General features: G+C 44.1%; 1 protein-coding gene across 9 annotated transcripts in view; it reads right to left on the reverse strand.

Moving 5' to 3' along the window:
* The window catches only part of LOC139566926 (teneurin-3), a 248776-nt gene that overhangs the window by 76088 nt on the left and 153666 nt on the right, over positions 1–19022 (reverse strand). For 5 of the 9 annotated variants that reach the window (XM_071388307.1, XM_071388308.1, XM_071388303.1 and 2 more), the window contains 3 exons: positions 10692–10718; positions 8057–8203; positions 6459–6678 (listed from right to left, as the gene is read on the reverse strand). In XM_071388307.1, the coding sequence (XP_071244408.1) occupies positions 6459–6678; positions 8057–8203; positions 10692–10718 (394 nt within the window). The remainder of the gene's footprint in view (positions 1–6458; positions 6679–8056; positions 8204–10691; positions 10719–19022) is intronic. The other 4 variants (XM_071388305.1, XM_071388304.1, XM_071388302.1 and 1 more) reach the window with 1 other exon arrangement.

Consider the following 19022-nt stretch of genomic DNA (forward strand, 5'->3'; position numbering starts at 1 on the left):
GGTACTATCATTACTCTGGTATTATTATTACTCTGGTATTATTATTACTCTGGTACTATCATTAATCTGGCGCTATCATTAATATGGTATTATCATTACTCTGGTATTATTATTACTCTGGTACTATCATTACTCTGGTACTATCATTAGTCTGGTACTATCATTACTCTGGTACTATCATTACTTTGGTACTAGCATTACTCTGGTGCTATCGTTAGTATGGTACTATCATTACTCTGGTACTATCATTAGTCTGGTACTATCATTACTCGGGTGCTATCATTACTCTGGTGCTATCATTAGTCTGGTACTATCATTAGTCTGGTACTATCATTACTCTGGTGCTATCATTACTCTGGTACTATCATTACTATGGCATTATCATTACTCGGGTACTATCATTACTTGGGTACTATCATTACTCTAGTACTATCATTACTATGACATTATCATTACTCGGGTACTATCATTACTTGGGTACTATCATTACTCTGGTATTATCATAACTCTGGTACTATCATTAATCTGGCGCTATCATTAATATGGTATTATCATTACTCTGGTATTATTATTACTCTGGTACTATCATTACTCTGGTACTATCATTAGTCTGGTACTATCATTACTCTGGTACTATCATTACTTTGGTACTAGCATTACTCTGGTGCTATCGTTAGTATGGTACTATCATTACTCTGGTACTATCATTAGTCTGGTACTATCATTACTCGGGTGATATCATTACTCTGGTGCTATCATTAGTCTGGTACTATCATTACTCTGGTGCTATCATTACTCTGGTACTATCATTACTATGGCATTATCATTACTCGGGTACTATCATTACTTGGGTCCTATCATTACTCTAGTACTATCATTACTATGACATTATCATTACTCGGGTACTATCATTACTTGGGTACTATCATTACTCTGGTATTATCATAACTCTGGTACTATCAGTACTCCGGTACCACCATTACTCCGGTGGTATCATTACTCTGGTACTATCAATACTCGGGTACTATCATTTCTCTGGCAGTATCATTACTCTGGTACTATCATTGCTCTGGTACTATCATCCCTCTGGTATTATCATTACTCTGGTACTATCATTACTCTGGTACTATCATTACTCTGGTATTATCATCACTCTGGTATTATCATTAGTCTGGTACTATCATTCCTCTGGTATTATCATTACACTGGTACTATCATTACTCTGGTATTATCATTAGTCTGGTACTATCATTACACTGGTACTATCATTACTCTGGTATTATCATTAGTCTGGTACTATCGTTAGTCGGGCACTATCGTTAGTCTGGTACTATCACTACTCTGGTGCTATCATTACTCTGGTGCTATCATTACTCTGGTACTATCATTACTCTGGTAATATCATTACGCTGATGCTATCTTTACTCTGGTACTATCATTACTCTGGTATTATCATTACTCGGGTACTATCATTACTTGGGTACTATCATTACTCTGGTATTATCATTACTCTGGTATTATTATTACTCTGGTACTATCATTACTCTGGTACTATCATTAGTCTGGTACTATCATTACTCTGGTACTATCATTACTTTGGTACTAGCATTACTCTGGTGCTATCGTTAGTATGGTACTATCATTACTCTGGTACTATCATTAGTCTGGTACTATCATTACTCGGGTGCTATCATTACTCTGGTGCTATCATTAGTCTGGTACTATCATTACTCTGGTGCTATCATTACTCTGGTACTATCATTAGTCTGGTACTATCATTAGTCTGGTACTATCATTACTCTGGTACTATCGTTACTCTGGTGCTATCATTAGTCTGGTACTATCATTACTCTGGTACTATCATTACTCTGGTGCATGATGAAATGACACCTTTAGTTAACCCTTAACCTTTCCCCTCCCACTGGCACACATTTCTCTCTCTCTCATAATAAGCATGACAAAGGTTGCTGTGGGCAACAGGCAGCGCCTCAGTAACTGACGGGTGATATTTCCTTTTTTACATGGTTGCATGTCATGGAATGTGGCTTGGAGTTAGAAAGTGTCACCTCTGTAAAATACAAAGTATTCATTTTTCTCTAAATTATATTTGTACATATATTTGTACATAAATTATATTTGTACATGATTGTTACGTCCATGTCTGCTGTATGCAATTCATTTTCTGGCAATAAAGGTTTTAATTCATTCAGAATTGAGGATGTTGTCTTTTACCCTGGGTTTTTAAACACTGGGCTGGACACCACACCACAGTCCAGGATATCCTCCATGTAGTTCTTATCAGACAGATTAGTCTCTGGCCTCTCACCAAAGTCATTCAAGGATACCGCTTCGACTCGCCCCCGGGGCTCCACAGCTGTGACCCGGCACCTGGGATTTGAACCCTCAACCCTGCTAACCCCAGTCAGTGGACCAATTAACCGGGCCCTTGACCACGAGACCACAACATCACTACACAGAACAGGGCCATAAGGGGAGTCGACAGAGCCAAGACCAACTAGTCCCCGAGCGTTAATCTGCTTGAAATCTGTGTGCAATATAAAAACACTGAGGGAAGGACCTAAAACAAGAGAGAGGTTGGGGGTCGGTCTTCCTGCTTAAAATACTGCAGCTTTAAGCTCCATTGCTCGTCTCCCTCTTCTAGAGTTTGCTGAAGCGTGGCCAAGAAGCGGTCTTATCTAAATTCAGCAGTGTGTGTGTGAGTGTGTGTGTATGTGAGCCACCACATAAAGTAGTGAAGCGTTCGTGGCCACATGCCTAATTTGGCCCGTCACGATCCATAAAGAGGAATAACAGCATACTTCACAGTGTGTTCAGACTCCTTATTCCCAGTAACTAGAACCTGTATAAGGGAGCCAAAGGATTGCATTCAAGCAAACTCTGAACTGAAAATGTTCTGCAATTGTATTGTTAGACTATTATGGCAGACAAAGGGAAATAAATGCTTTAGTGTAGGAAGTTGAGACACACAAAGGCGTCCGACGTGTTTTTATCCAATAACCTTGGCAGAAAGCCTTGGTAGTGCCTGCTCTTAAACTAGTGAGACTATTTCAATTGTAGGTTTGGAGAAGTCAATAATAATGTAGGTGTAAACAGGTTTTTGCTCTTTCCTGTCCTTGTTGTGCCGCAGAAGGTCACTTACAGGATGTCTGCTCTGCGCCACAATGCAAAAAATCACAGACTACAGATGTAGGGTCTTAATTTGATCACCATGTTGCAGGAGAACTTTACTGCAATGCAGGAAATATAGAACTTGTAGTGTGTTTGAGGTTTAAAAAGGCTTCTGAAGTTTGCAATTTCCACTTTGAAATTTCAGACTTGATTTTCCTTTACAAAAAATGTATCGACCCCTACAAAAATGTCCATTAATTGTATATTCACATTTCCTGTTGATGCAGGATTGTTTTCCTGCTGTATCTCAAACTGACTCAAATTAAGATCCTACATCTGTACTTCATTATTGAGTATGTCTCTTTTGAATGAATTGCCACCCTGAATAATATCTCTATTCCAGTCTCTCGCTCGAGTGTCATTTCCTACTAAACGACGAGCTCTCCGTCTCTGTTGACGGAGAGTGGCATGTCAATACACCCAGATGGAGGAGGAGAAGAAGAGATGGATGAGGAGGAGGAGGAGAGATGGATGAGGAGGAGAAGAAGAGATGGATGAGGAGGAGAAGAAGAGATGGATGAGGAGGAGGAGAAGAGATGGATGAGGAGGAGGAGAAGAGATGGATGAGGAGGAGAGATGGATGAGGAGGAGGAGAAGAGATGGATGAGAAGAAGAGATGGATGAGGAGGAGAGATCGATGAGGAGGAGGAGAAGAGATGGATGAGGAGGAGGAGAAGAGATGGATGAGGAGGAGGAGAGACAGAGCGGATCTACGAGAGCCTTGTTTGTTCACATGTTGATGCTGAGGAGCTGTTGTTTGGTTGGGGATTACTGCGGATCCTGTGTGTGTGTGTGTGTGTGTGTGTGTGTGTGTGTGTGTGTGTGTGTGTGTGTGTGTGTGTGTGTGTGTGTGTGTGTGTGTGTGTGTGTGTGTGTGTGTGTGTGTGTGTGTGTGTGTTGGATGGCTGGCTGGCAGAGGCTAAAGGAAATGTTCAGACACATGCTCTGTGTTAGCACTACTGGCTAAACAAAGCCCCCGGATAGGTGGGTCTAACACGGGACAGATGTGAACTTGACTCTCTCCCTTTATCTCCATATATCTATCTTTCTATCTATCTCTCTCTCTCACTCCATATTTCTCTCTCTCTCTCTCTCTCTCTCTCTCTCTCTCTCTCTCTCTCTCTCTCTCTCTCTCTCTCTCTCTCTCTCTCTCTCTCTCTCTCTCTATTTATTTTTCCATCTCCCTCTCTCTCCATCTCTCGGTCTCTCTCCATCTCTCTCTGTCCACCTCTCTCCCTCTCTCCTTATTTGTTTGTTCCGTCCTCCCATTTCTCCACACTTCTTCCTGCTTTATCAGATGATCAGACTGTTCTGTTCTCTCCAGTGAGCACCGTGTTTAGCATCTCTATTTAACTCTGTTATCGCTGTGTGGAAATGAAGTTTGCTTTCTAAACATAAGCTAATCTCTACCGGCTGGTTAGTCCTGCTCTTATTGAAATCGATTTGGTTCTAGATCAACTGTGATTGTGAATAATCACGAACGTGCACGGTACTCTGGACTGAATTAAAGCAACATTCAAGGTTAAATAGTCATAAAACCTTTGAGAATGACCATAACTGTTGTTCATGGTAATAACTGCTGTTCATGGTATATGACTCATGTTGTTGTCCAGTATGGACAAACAAACTTTCATGGTTATAGACAACTTTGTTATAGACCACTGTATCCACCTGGCTGGTTGTCACCAAGGCAACCAAACACACACACACACACACACACACACACACACACACACACACACACACACACACACACACACACACACACACACACACACACACACACACACACACACACACACACACACACACACACACACAAAGACACACCAATTGCCATGGTATGGTCTTGCACTCTGGACATGCTTTGGTAGTTCCCAACTCGCTAACGACCATCAGGTCGCTAATGGCCTGGTACTCAGCTCTCTATTGTCCCTCAAACCAAACGCAATCGAAAATCACATCAAACACTTATCATCAAAACAGTACAGTGATTTTAAAACTCAGAAGTTCAACAACAGGTTGAAACTGAGTGGAAAACGTGGGCTTTGTGGATGTTGTTTCAAGCCCAACACAATGAAATGGACAGAGATTTCTAAGGTGATGATTCATTCAAAACAACCATACGCATATTAGAGCTGAAGCATATTCAAAGGCCTATGAGCCCAAGCCCTTGTGCTGTTATACAATACATAGCCTACCGCATATTAAACATGGCAGAAAAACATCAAACTAAACTGATTATAATCAGATGTCTTTGGTACATAATTGGTCTAGCCTATACTCCAAAATTAAACAAATTCTAGTAAATGGCCTTTGAGTGTGTACTGTATTATTATGCATACTGGATGGACTGGTTACCTTTATGCTACGCTCCAAACGTTCTATCCATGAGTCTGGGAGAGAATGTATTGGCCTAGGCGATGCTGTTGGTTCATTGATTGTGCAGGGCAGCTTACAGTTAGACTACAAGTATAGTGAATTTGTATTTGATTTTGAATAGCCTAGTAATAGGGCATTTTTTATATTTTCATAATTAATAGGCTGACACATTACATTTAGCTACAGAACCATGCATTTCCATGTCCTCCTCTCTCCCCTTCATACCTTTCTCAGCGCAACAGTTTAATGAAATATGTTTCGTTGTGAAAACATGTTACTATCGATGTTCCCGAACAGATTTCACTTGTTTTCCCAAAGTAAGCACTGGGTAGCTGCAGGAACAGGGTTGGAGAGCCCATAGCATACAGAGTTTGGGCGGAATATCAGCTGTTGCTGAGCAAGAGGCTGCATGCTCCTCGAACAGTTGTTGATGCATGGAGTGAAATAACCGGAGTAGCCTGGTTGAAGTAACTAACCATCAGAAAAGCGGCCTCCATTGAATTATTAAAGTGCGAACGGATGCATTTTTCCCCCCTGCCCCTGTTCCTGCCCCTTCGATAATGGGCCATTTTAAATCAAAACAAATGTTACATATTAGTAAAGACAAAATTCAGTTGAGAATAGTCTGATGGGTGAAAATATGATTACTTGATGAAATCTGTCTTTTGCATGACAATAACTGACCGCCACAGCCCTCCACACACACACACACACACACACACACACACACACACACACACACACACACACACACACACACACACACACACACACACACACACACACACACACACACACACACACACACACACACACACACACACACACACACACACACACACACACACACTAACCTGTTCAAATAAAGGTGAAATGAGAATGCTCACCTCTTGTTGAAGGGGTTGTCCCCGGTGATCACGTGGCTGCCCTCTGGTCCAACCAGGAAGCGGATGCGTTGGTAGAAGGAGCGTGCGGCATGCTGGGGCATCAGGCTGGACGGGCTCTGACTGATGATGTCAGAGGGGTCCGGGGAGCCGCGGCAGTACAGCTGGGTCTGACAGGATGTCTGGAGGCAACAGTCTGGGTCCATACAGTCAACCAGGCCGTCTGAGAGAGATAGAGAGTTATGAAGAGGCAAACAAGAGGAGTAAGGAATGGGATCCAGATCAGATTCTCTCTGATAACTCTAAAGGAACCAAATACAGTGAATTCACCAACAAAATACTTTTCACCAAGTTAAAAACAAATCTACCTCCAGTTGCTCTTTTTGTCAGGTGGTCAAAGGTTTGTTTTGTTATAAGTGGCTGTATTCGGTTGGGCTTTCAGAATGTGATTGGCCGTGTTCCTGTGAGAGTGAATAGCAGGCCCAGTTGTTCAACGTTATTAGTCAACCTCTAACCCCTGGCTGTGGTGACAAACTGCCTGGTTCCTCCATCCTGACTGGTGCCTTGGATGGGATAACTGTAGGCTAAATATACTGTTGGAGTCTCACCGTTAGGTAGGTTAGTGAGGGAGGGAGAGAAAGAGAGAGAGCAAGAGAGAGGGAGCGAGAGAGAGAGAGCAAAGAGAGCGAGAGACAGCGAGAGTGAGAGTGCGAGAGCGAGCGAGAGAGAGAGAGAGCGAGACAAACTGAAAGAGAATGGAACATAAAGAAAGCGTGTGAAAGAAAGTGTGAGTGAGTGAGTGAGTGAGAAAGAAGGAAAGTGGAGAGGGATAGAGAGAAAGAGAGAGAAATAAAGGAGAAAGAGATCTCTCTACTACTTCAACAGCCTGCCTGCCTGCTGTTTTCCAAGGCCTTTTGTGTGGGAATGAGATTTGCTCCGTCTCCCACAGGTGACGCCCACAGGAAAGGGGGAGAGGGGGAGAGGAGGAGAGGAGGAGAGGAGGAGAGAAGGAGAGGAGGAGAGGAAAAAGAGCGGTGGAAGAAAGGAGGGCGGTAGGATGTGGAGCTCATGAAAGGCTGATATTCGTCTTTGTTAGGTTATTAAAAGCTCGGCGTACATCTGGCAACCAGCTACCACCGGGCGGGGGGGGAGGGTGATAAAAACCTTGCCGCCGCGATTGACGCACCCCCACCTCGTCACTCCTCCACCCCTCCCTCATCCCCCTCTTCCAAAACTAATCAGGATGTGACTTGTTCCTTCTTCTACTTCTTTATTAACAGGCCTCTATAGTGGTGACGCCAGCGCCTTCTTCAGTCTGAGCTTTACAGAGTGGAGAGATCCACATGTCATGTGGTTGTGGGTTCAATCCCAGCAAGGATCACACACAATACGCACAGTTCAAATGTATGAACTCCCTGTACTGGAAGTGACTTCTAATGAAAATGTCTGGCATATAACGTAATGTAACCCAGAGCCAAAGACATATGTCCATTTTGTGACAACGTAATGTCAAATCAAACTTCTTACATCAGCTGATATCTCAAAGTGCTGTACAGAAACCCAGCCTAATGGACAATAAGGTTTTCTTCTACATGTCTCACCTCCTTCGTTATCCTTGCCGTCGGTGCAGAGGGTCTCCATGGCGACGTCGCACCCCGCCCCACGCCACCCGGACTGGCAGACGCAGTGCCATCCGTTCTGGTCCAGGGTACAGCGGCCGTTGTTGTTACACAGGCCTGGGCAGCCCTCTGTAGCAGACCAGAGCATGGAGAGTTAATACACACTCACACACATAGGAGGGTTACGTGTGTATAGGGAAGGGGGGAGTATGTGTGTGTGTGTGTGTGTGTGTGTGTGTGTGTGTGTGTGTGTGTGTGTGTGTGTGTGTGTGTGTGTGTGTGTGTGTGTGTGTGTGTGTGTGTGTGTGTGTGTGTGTGTGTGTGTGTGTGTGTGTGTGTGTGTGTGTCTGTGTGCACACATGCGTGACTGTGTCCTCCTTTTTCGAGGAGATCACTCCTCTCAGTTTTTCGATGAGAACAAACAAATGAACAATCAACATAAACAGATTCAGATTAACAGGTAGATAACCAACCAAAATGAAAAGGTTTCTGGTGAACTTAACGTATAACCCGACAGTGTGACATATAATCAGACAGTTAGACAGGCCTGTGAAATGCACAGATGTTGTAAATTCACATGAACGATAGAAGCCTCGTGAAGAACCATTCGTCAACCTCGTTAACCGTTGAAGAATTTGAAAGAAAATATGAATTTGGCCTTAATTAAGTCAAGTAAGAGAGGATGTCAGAAATACAACTGTTGGAAATGGAAATTGAGTAGAGAGCAAAATGAATCAAAAAGCACCATACCCTACATAAGAAGAAGCCCAAATAAAACGTGTCATTAATTTCAGGGAGATTTAATAATGACAATGTCCCAAAATAGCCCAAATCAAACAGAATCAGAAATCAAAGAACCCAAACGAAAGACCTAAATCGATTTTCCTCTGCCTTCTTCAGTTTTTGATAGTAGTAGCTATTGGCACATCCATGTGAAGCTACAATACAATAGGGACACAAAGTATAGGGAAGGCTCTGGCTTGAGTCCCTGCCTCCACAGCTATACTTTATGCCTCGGTCACATTCCTTTACACAGAATAATAACAAACAAGAGAATAATACAATTGTAATCATATAGAAGCAAAGCCCAGGAGGAAGTGAAAGCAGCCCAGCGACTAGGCTAGACAGTCAGGAGGTCATACAGGCCGCGGATGCATGGAAACAGGACCAACAAGGATTTTCCAACAAAACGGAAGAACCATGTGTGAAGGGTGGTCAGTGGTGTGTAGGTTGCGTGTGTGTGTGTAGGTGTGTGTGTTTGAGTTTTGGGAATTCCAAACAAAATGGCAGACGTGTGTTTGTGTATGTGTGTACAGTATGCGTGTGTTTGTGTGTGTGTGTGTGTGTGTGTGTGTGTGTGTGTGTGTGTGTGTGTGTGTGTGCGTGCGTGTTGGAAACAGGTTTTAAGACAGACAAGAATGGAGATAACCAGAAAAAGGACCACAAAAAACAGTGAGAGACTGGTACAAAGACACGTTTACGCCGTGCTTCAAGACAAGAGATAAAGAAAGAAAGAAAGAGAGAGAGAGGGAAAAACAGGAGAGCGGAGAGTGATTGTTCAGGACAATCTCCCTGGGGCTTTTGTATGAATTACCTTTAAATCCTGCGATTAGGGGGGGCCAAGGAAAAGGAGAAAAATTTGGGAAAGAAAAATGAACAAAAAAAACTCAGTACTTCAGTCTCTGTGAAGGAGGTTGCAGACCGACTGACAAACACATAAAAGGAAAGAGAGAGAGAGAGAGAGAGAGGAAGGGAGGAGGCAGGATTCCGTGGACATACTGTTGGAAGACAGGGGGATACAGAGAAGGGAAGACAGAGCGAGAGAGAGACTGATACGGAGAGATCACTCTGTGTGCGGTGGAGAGAGCTCTGTTGGAAGGTCGAGGGTCGAGGGTCGAGGGTTAAAGAAGTAGTCCATATCTCCACTTCAGCTTAAAGGTCTCCAATTCTTAGTTCTCTACAAAAGGCATTGATGGTGCTAGTAACACACCATCAATTTATTAACAAATAAACGTATATTCACGTTGTTTGGACGTTTTAAGGTGCCATTCTTCATTGTCAATTCGGGGAAAGCAAAAAAACAAACAAAAGAAATCACTGACACATATACAAAAAGCATTGAGGCAAAGCATCAGGGATAACACCCCTGCTTTAAGAAAAAAATGCCTAGTCAGCTACTGGAGCTTAGATGACGTTATTTCAATGTTATTCTATCGGGCCGCCGGAACGTTTGTGGCCTCGCCCGGTGCCCAACGCGGGGGCGTTCGAGAGCAGTGGTTGGTGGGTTATGTGGGCTAAAACACGCCCCAGTTCAGTTCTACCATGCCTGGTAGTTACCCATGCTCCAAGAAAGGACATGATATTGAATTTCCCCCACAGTACCAAGACATGAAGACATGAGAAACAAATAGTCACAGTGACAACAATAGAAGACTGAATCACTGAATCAATGAATCAATACATCAATGAATCGGAATCAGAGATAAAAAAGAGAGATAAAAAGAGATGAAAAGAAAAAGAGAGAGAAGAGGGTTACTGGGAATCTATGGCCGGTCACATGTACCACAAAGCACGATGGGGGTGGGGGGGGGGGCAGAAGAAAGAGAGACCACAGTACCTTTGACTCTAATATCCGGATTGTGAGCTTGAAAGAGAAAAAAGGAGAGAGAGAGAAAGAGAGGAGAGCGAGCGGTTAAGGAGAGGAGAAAAAAACAGGGCAGACTATTTACCTGAGTGTTAGTAGTGTACTTACGAGCACAGGCGCCCTTACACACTCGCGCACACACACACACACACCACATGTGTTTGAAAATGTGATGGATATCCCATGTGACACAGAGTGTGTGTGGCCACAACCATCCTCACATGTAAACCTCTAGGATTTCTCTCGGCGTTGTGACAGGCGGGTGGGAGAGCGGGAGATTAAATAGACGGAAGATACATACTTTATCAGACACTTGGCTTGTTGTGACGTATCAGCGTAGGAATGTTGTACGTATAAGTGTTGTACATATACATATGTGTGTGTGTCAATCTGTTGTCTTATATCGCCAACACCCAGTCCCTAAATTGCTTACACAATCTTAGATGTCGTTGCTGTAACTTCACAGTAACATACACACAAATTATCTTAGATGTTGCTTGCTGTAACTTCACAGTAACATACACACAAATTATCTTAGATGTTGCTTGCTGTAACTTCACAGTAACATACACACAAATTATCTTAGATGTTGCTTGCTGTAACTTCACAGTAACATACACACAAATTATCTTAGATGTTGCTTGCTGTAACTTCACAGTAACATACACACAAATTATCTTAGATGTTGCTTGCTGTAACTTCACAGTAACATACACACAAATTCCCTCAGATGTTGCTTGCTGTAACTTCACAGTAACATACACACAAATTCCCTCAGATGTTGCTTGCTGTAACTTCACACCAGCTCACACATACACACACTGGCTCAGGTGGCAGCTTGATTGGCCGTCCTCCTTTTCCCAGAGTGGAACAGGATCCCTTAACAGAACTAATGGGGCGTCAGAGTTCCTAATGAAACGTCAGGGTTAAGAAAACAGCAGCAGTCATCCCTGAACCCTGAGCAAAGGGGCAGCAATTTACCAGCTAATTGCACTAAAGATTTCTCATTTACTTCCATCATATTCCACTCACATGGGGACAGGGAGGACTCTGTGTGTGTGTGTGTGTGTGTGTGTGTGTGTGTGTGTGTGTGTGTGTGTGTGTGTGTGTGTGTGTGTGTGTGTGTGTGTGTGTGTGTGTGTGTGTGTGTGTGTGTGTGTGTGTGTGTGTGTGTGTGTGTGTGTGTGTGTGTGTGTGTGTGTGTGCGCCTATGGGTCAAGCTGCAGAATTAATCAGCCTCTTATAGACATCAATGCTTCATTATTTGTCGGGACAATTCTAGGCGGCTGCTGATTAAAGTGACATTAATCTGGAAACAATTATATATCACAACGTCCAGACCCATTCAATCCCCACCCTGAGGTAAAGATGGAGATGGAGGGAGGAGAGGAGAGGGGGATGAAGGGGAGGGTAGAGAGATGAGGGGGAACGGAGAGAGCGAGAGCAGAGGGGTAGATGGAGAGGGGCAGAAAGAGAGAGAGAGAGCAGAAGGAGAGAGAGGGGAAGAAATAGAGAGAGAGATGAGGGGGAACGGAGAGAGAGAGAGCAGAGGGGTAGATGGAGAGGGGCAGAAAGAGAGAGAGCAGAAGGAGAGAGAGGGGAAGAAAGAGAAAGAGAGAGAGAGAGAGAGACAGAGAGGAGAGAGAGAGAGAGAGAGAGAGAGAGAGAGAGAGAGAGAGAGAGAGAGAGAGAGAGAGAGAGAGAGAGAGAGAGAGAGAGGGGAAGAAATAGAGAGAGAGAGAGAGAGAGCAGGGGTAGAGGCTACCGGCATGTATCCATTGATTTAACATTATCTTAATTAACATTTACTGCGCTGGGGGCCTTTAACAACCCCCTCAGCTCCAGGTGAGCCTACCATAAAAACAGGGGGGCCTCCTCTTAGACTTGAATCATGCTATAGCCCAAAGTGCTCCAGAACCCATTGAGGACAATGAAAAACCACTACACCCACCCCTCCCCCAATCAATCCCCAACATGGTTATTACTGAGCTATGAGACTATGATCCTCACTCATTCCCTGATCTATAGTAGACGCACACACATACACACACACACACACACACACACACACACACACACACACACACACACACACACACACACACACACACACACACACACACACACACACACACACACACACACACACACACACACACACACAGTGATGTACGTATAATAACGGTAGTGTGTGACTTGTGGCTACACTGACGGAGCTACCAGCCTGTTAAGAGAGAAGCCAGATCAGTGGTAACACAGAACAGCCATTCAGCAGTACTGAGAGGGGGATTATGGGCTTCCTAGTTCCCAAGCAAAGTCTTGAGTGTAGCAGCGTTAATTAACTATTGAACACAGTTACCGAAATTATTTGGCCTTTTGTGAATACAATTTGACTATTTTAACTACACAATTGAGTTCACAAACCACTGTGTTTTGTGTGTGTGTTTTATGAAACGCTAACCTTGAACAGTTTATTTTTCGTGTTTTAAAAGACAAATCACTACAAGGAATGCTACAGTAGCTAGTAGCTGAATCTGAAGTTGGAGGTGGGGAGGGACACAGAGACCAATCATTTTGGTCTCTCATTTCAGTGAAAATATCAATAGTAGATGGTTTGAATTTGTAGCGAGCGAGAGAGGAGTATATATGTGTGTGTTGTCTAGCGAGCATCAGCCTTGGATGATAATGAAGAACCATCAGGTGCTACACTGACCTGGAGGCAAACATACAGAACCAGACACACAGACACCTGGGGAGAAACAGAACCAGACACACAGACACCTGGGGAGAAACAGAACCAGACACACAGACATCTGGGGAGAAACAGAACCAGACACACAGACATCTGGGGAGAAATAGAACCAGACACACAGACATCTGGGGAGAAACAGAACCAGACACACAGACACCTGGGGAGAAACAGAACCAGACACACAGACACCTGGGGAGAAACAGAACCAGACACACAGACACCTGGGGAGAAACAGAACCAGACACACAGACATCTGGGGAGAAACAGAACCAGACACACAGACACCTGGGGAGAAACAGAACCAGACACACAGACATCTGGGGAGAAATAGAACCAGACACACAGACACCTGGGGAGAAACAGAACCAGACACACAGACATCTGGGGAGAAATAGAACCAGACACACAGACATCTGGGGAGAAACAGAACCAGACATACAGACATCTGGGGAGAAACAGAACCAGACACACAGACATCTGGGGAGAAACAGAACCAGACACACAGACACCTGGGGAGAAACAGAACCAGACACACAGACATCTGGGGAGAAACAGAACCAGACACACAGACATCTGGGGAGAAACAGAACCAGACACACAGACATCTGGGGAGAAACAGAACCAGACACACAGACATCTGGGGAGAAACAGAACCAGACACACAGACACCTGGGGAGAAACAGAACCAGACACACAGACATCTGGGGAGAAACAGAACCAGACACACAGACATCTGGGGAGAAACAGAACCAGACACACAGACATCTGGGGAGAAATAGAACCAGACACACAGACACCTGGGGAGAAACAGAACCAGACACACAGACATCTGGGGAGAAACAGAACCAGACACACAGACATCTGGGGAGAAACAGAACCAGACACACAGACATCTGGGGAGAAACAGAACCAGACACACAGACATCTGGGGAGAAACAGAACCAGACACACAGACATCTGGGGAGAAACAGAACCAGACACACAGACACCTGGGGAGAAACAGAACCAGACACACAGACATCTGGGGAGAAACAGAACCAGACACACAGACATCTGGGGAGAAACAGAACCAGACACACAGACATCTGGGGAGAAACAGAACCAGACACACAGACACCTGGGGAGAAACAGAACCAGACACACAGACATCTGGGGAGAAACAGAACCAGACACACAGACATCTGGGGAGAAACAGAACCAGACACACAGACATCTGGGGAGAAACAGAACCAGACACACAGACATCTGGGGAGAAATAGAACCAGACACACAGACACCTGGGGAGAAACAGAACCAGACACACAGACATCTGGGGAGAAACAGAACCAGACATACAGACACCTGGGGAGAAACAGAACCAGACACACAGACATCTGGGGAGAAACAGAACCAGACACACAGACATCTGGGGAGAAACAGAACCAGACACACAGACATCTGGGGAGAAACAGAACCAGACACACAGACATCTGGGGAGAAACAGAACCAGACACACAGACATCTGGGGAGAAACAGAACCAGACACACAGACATCTGGGGAGAAATAGAACCAGACACACAGACACCTGGGGAGAAACAGAACCAGACACACAGACATCTGGGGAGAAACAGAACCAGACACACAGACATCTGGGGAGAAACAGAACCAGACACACAGACATCTGGGGAGAAACAGAACCAGACACACAGACATCTGGGGAGAAACAGAACCAGACACACAGACATCTGGGGAGAAACAGAACCAGACACACAGACATCTGGGGAGAAACAGAACCAGACACACAGACACCTGGGGAGAAACAGAACCAGACACACAGACATCTGGGGAGAAACAGAACCAGACACACAGACATCTGGGGAGAAACAGAACCAGACACACAGACATCTGGGGAGAAACAGAACCAGACATACAGACATCTGGGGAGAAACAGAACCAGACACACAGACATCTGGGGAGAAACAGAACCAGACATACAGACATCTGGGGAGAAATAGAACCAGACACACAGACAGACTTGCAGCTGGTGTGTGTGTGTGTGTGTGTGTGTGTGTGTGTGTGTGTGCGTGCGTGCGTGCGTGCGTGCGTGCGTGCGTGCGTGCGTGCTTTGTGTGTGTGAGGGAGGGAGAGTTTGTGTGTATAAGTGTTTGAAGGAGAGAGAGTGTGTGTATGCATGAATGTGTGTACAGTATGTGTGTCTGTGTGTTGAGGCATGTGTGGTGGTGCTGGCTGAGATATTGCTGGCTCTGCAGTGCTATTCTGGGCGATGGAGAGATGTGAGGGTGGGAGGGAGGGAGGGATGACTGACCACCAGTCTAGCCCCAGGAGAGGAAGGGCAGAGGGGGAGAACAGGGAGCCTGGGATGGGGTTCTGGAGCTGGACTGCTGAAGAAACCTTGGGGCAGTAAGTCTGCAGTTTCCTGGTTCTCAACTAATACACTCAGTCTCTGCCTGATCACCAGCTGCACTTCTCAGAACACACACACACACACACGCACCCACATACACACATGCACACACAACAATATTTTAACAATATTCCATACGTTACTTTAAAATCAGTCTCTGTCCCTAATGGCACCCTATTCCCTAAACAGCGCCTATAGGAGCGATTTGGGACACGTCTTCAGTGTAACTAAAGGAGACAGACCTACTGATGAGGTATTCAGAAGCCATAATAATAATAAGAAAAAGCAGAAGAAGAAGCAGAAGAAGCAGCAGAAGAAGAAGAACCTGTGGCTCTCTTAACAAAACCTGATGTCTACAGAAGGAACGAGGAGCATTGTGCAAGTCCATAAAAATGTACGTTTCTATCCTCCGCAGAAGAGTATTTTGGAACGCTGATAAAAAAAGATCATATGAGATCTTGGTTATTGGACGTGATTGTTATACAAACACATAGATGATTCAGTCTGTTTACTGTAACTCAAATCGTCAAGGGAAGACATTGTTATCGGTTTGTTGCTGCAAAATCCTTAGCAAACTCTTACATAAACTTGACATCATTTATTTCCAAGGAAGCACAAACGATTTCAGCCAATTGAAGTTGTTTTCTATTAAACAAGGATACTTCCACGTCTCAGAGACATCGACTCATTTGCTGCATTTTGCAAGTGGGAACATTAGAGTAAAATCAAGGACACTATTTTACCATCTCAATCACACACACACAACACAGTGACAACTTACTCAACCTATCATCACTGTGTTTTGTATGGAAAAGCAATACGCAGAGTAGAAATGAGCGGTGGACTACTTCCTTAAAGCCACTCAAAATGGAGATGCACCAAGTCACCTTGTGTGAGACAACGACAGAGAGAGAAAGAGATAGAGTGGGGTCTGAAATTATTGACACCCTCGATAAATATGGGCAATCATGACTGTAGAAAATAAATCAGTGAAATAGTGAGTTATATTGAATGCTAAAAAAATGGGGAGATTATTTTATACTAATACAATTGCTCAGAGAAAAATATTTTGTTTAACAAGTAATATCTCAAAAAGGTAGGGGTCAAAGATATTGACACCCCTAGCACGCAATGACTACATCAAGCTTGTAGTCCAAACTTGTTGGATGCATTTGCTGTTTGTTTTGGTTGTGTTTTGGAGTCACTTTGATTGTAAATAAGAATAGAACATGTTTCTCAACACTTCTACATCAATGTGGATTCTATCATGAGACATGCGATCGTGAATAACGATGAGTGAGAAAGTTCCAGAAGGTCAAAAGATCATACCCTCAAGACATGCTAACCTCTCACTGTTACCAATACCGGGGGACGTTAGCATGTCTTGGAGGTATGAACTTTGACCCTCTGGAACTTTCTCACCCATCATTATTCACGGCCGCGTGTCTCGGAGGAGAGGAGAAGATGACTTAATAACTACTGTGCTCTTCTCCTCTCTCATTCAACATTTGCTATGGAGGAAGGGTGGGGTGGGTGGGGTGGGGGGGTGTCTGTAGTAGAAGAGTCATGAAGGAAGGAGTAGGTAAACGTCACTGCCTCCTAACTCTAAATAAGTCTTCATGTTGTTATACCGTAGTTCCACTGCATATACAGTGGCAAGAAAAAGTACCTGGATTTCTGAATAAATTGGTCATAAAATTTGATCTGATCTTCATCTAGGTCACAACAATAGACAAACACAGTCCGCTTAAACTAATAACACACAAACAATTATTCGTTTTCATGTGTTTATTGAACACACCGTGTAAACATTCACAGTGCAGGGTGGGAAAGGTATGTGAACCCTTGGATTTAATAACTGGTTGACCCTCCTTTGGCAGCAATAACCTCAACCAAATGTTTTCTGTAGTTGCGGATCAGACCTGCACAACGGATCAGGATCAGACCTGCACAACAGTCAGGAGGAATTTTGGACCATTCCTCTTTACAAAACTGTTTCAGTTCAGCAATATTCTTGGGATGTCTGGCGTGAACTTCTCTCAAGGTCATGCCACAGCATCTCAATCGGGTTGAGGTCAGGACCCTGACTGGGCCACTCCAGAAGGCGTATTTTCTTCTGTTGAAGCCATTCTGTTGTTGATTTACTTCTGAGTTTTGGGTCGTTGTCCTGTTGCATCACCTAACTTCTGTTGAGCTTCAATTGGTGGACAGAAAGCCTAACATTCTCCTGCAAAATGTATTGATAAACTTGGGAATTTTCCATCGATGATAGCAAGCTGTCCAGGGCCTGAGGCAGCAAAGCAGTCCCAAACCATGATGCTCCCTCCACCATACTTTACAGTTGGGATGAGGTTTTGATGTTGGTGTGTTGTGCCTTTGTTTCCCCACACATAGTGTTGTGTGTTCCTTCCAAACAACTCAACTATAGTTTCATCTGTCCACAGAATATTTTGCCAGTAGCGCTGTGGAACATCCAGGTGCACTTTTGCAAACTTCAGACGTGCAGCAATGTTTTTTTTGGCTTCTTCCGTGGTGTCCTCCCATGGACACCATTCTTGTTTAGTGTTTTACATATCGTAGACTCGTCAACAGAGATGTTAGCATGTTCCAGAGATTTCTGTAAGTCTTTAGCTGACACTCTAGGATTCTTCTTAACCTCATTGAGCATTCTGCGCTGTGCTCTTGCAGTCATCTTTGCAGGACGGCCACTCCTAGGGAGAGTAGCAACAGTGCTGAACTTTCTCCATTTAGAGACAATTTATCTTACTGATGAACATCAAGGCTTTTAGAAATACTTTTGTAACCCTTTCCAGCTTTATGCAAGTCAACACTTCTTAATTTTAGGTCTTCTGAGATCTCTTTTGTTTGAGGCATCAGGCAATGCTTCTTGTGAATAGCAAACTCAAATTTTGTGAGTGTTTTTTATAGAGCATTGCAGCTCTAACCACCATCTCCAATCTCGTCTCATTGATCATTGATTCCAGGTTAGTTGACTCCTGACTCCAATTAGCTTTTGGAGATTAGCCTAGGGGTTCACATACTTTTTCCAACCTACACTGTGAATGTTTAAATGATGTATTCAATATAGACACAAAAAATACAATAATTTGTGTGTTATTAGTTTAAGCACACTATGTGTGTCTATTG

This window comes from Salvelinus alpinus, chromosome 39, assembly GCF_045679555.1.
Source record: "Salvelinus alpinus chromosome 39, SLU_Salpinus.1, whole genome shotgun sequence".
Taxonomy (NCBI): domain Eukaryota; kingdom Metazoa; phylum Chordata; class Actinopteri; order Salmoniformes; family Salmonidae; genus Salvelinus; species Salvelinus alpinus.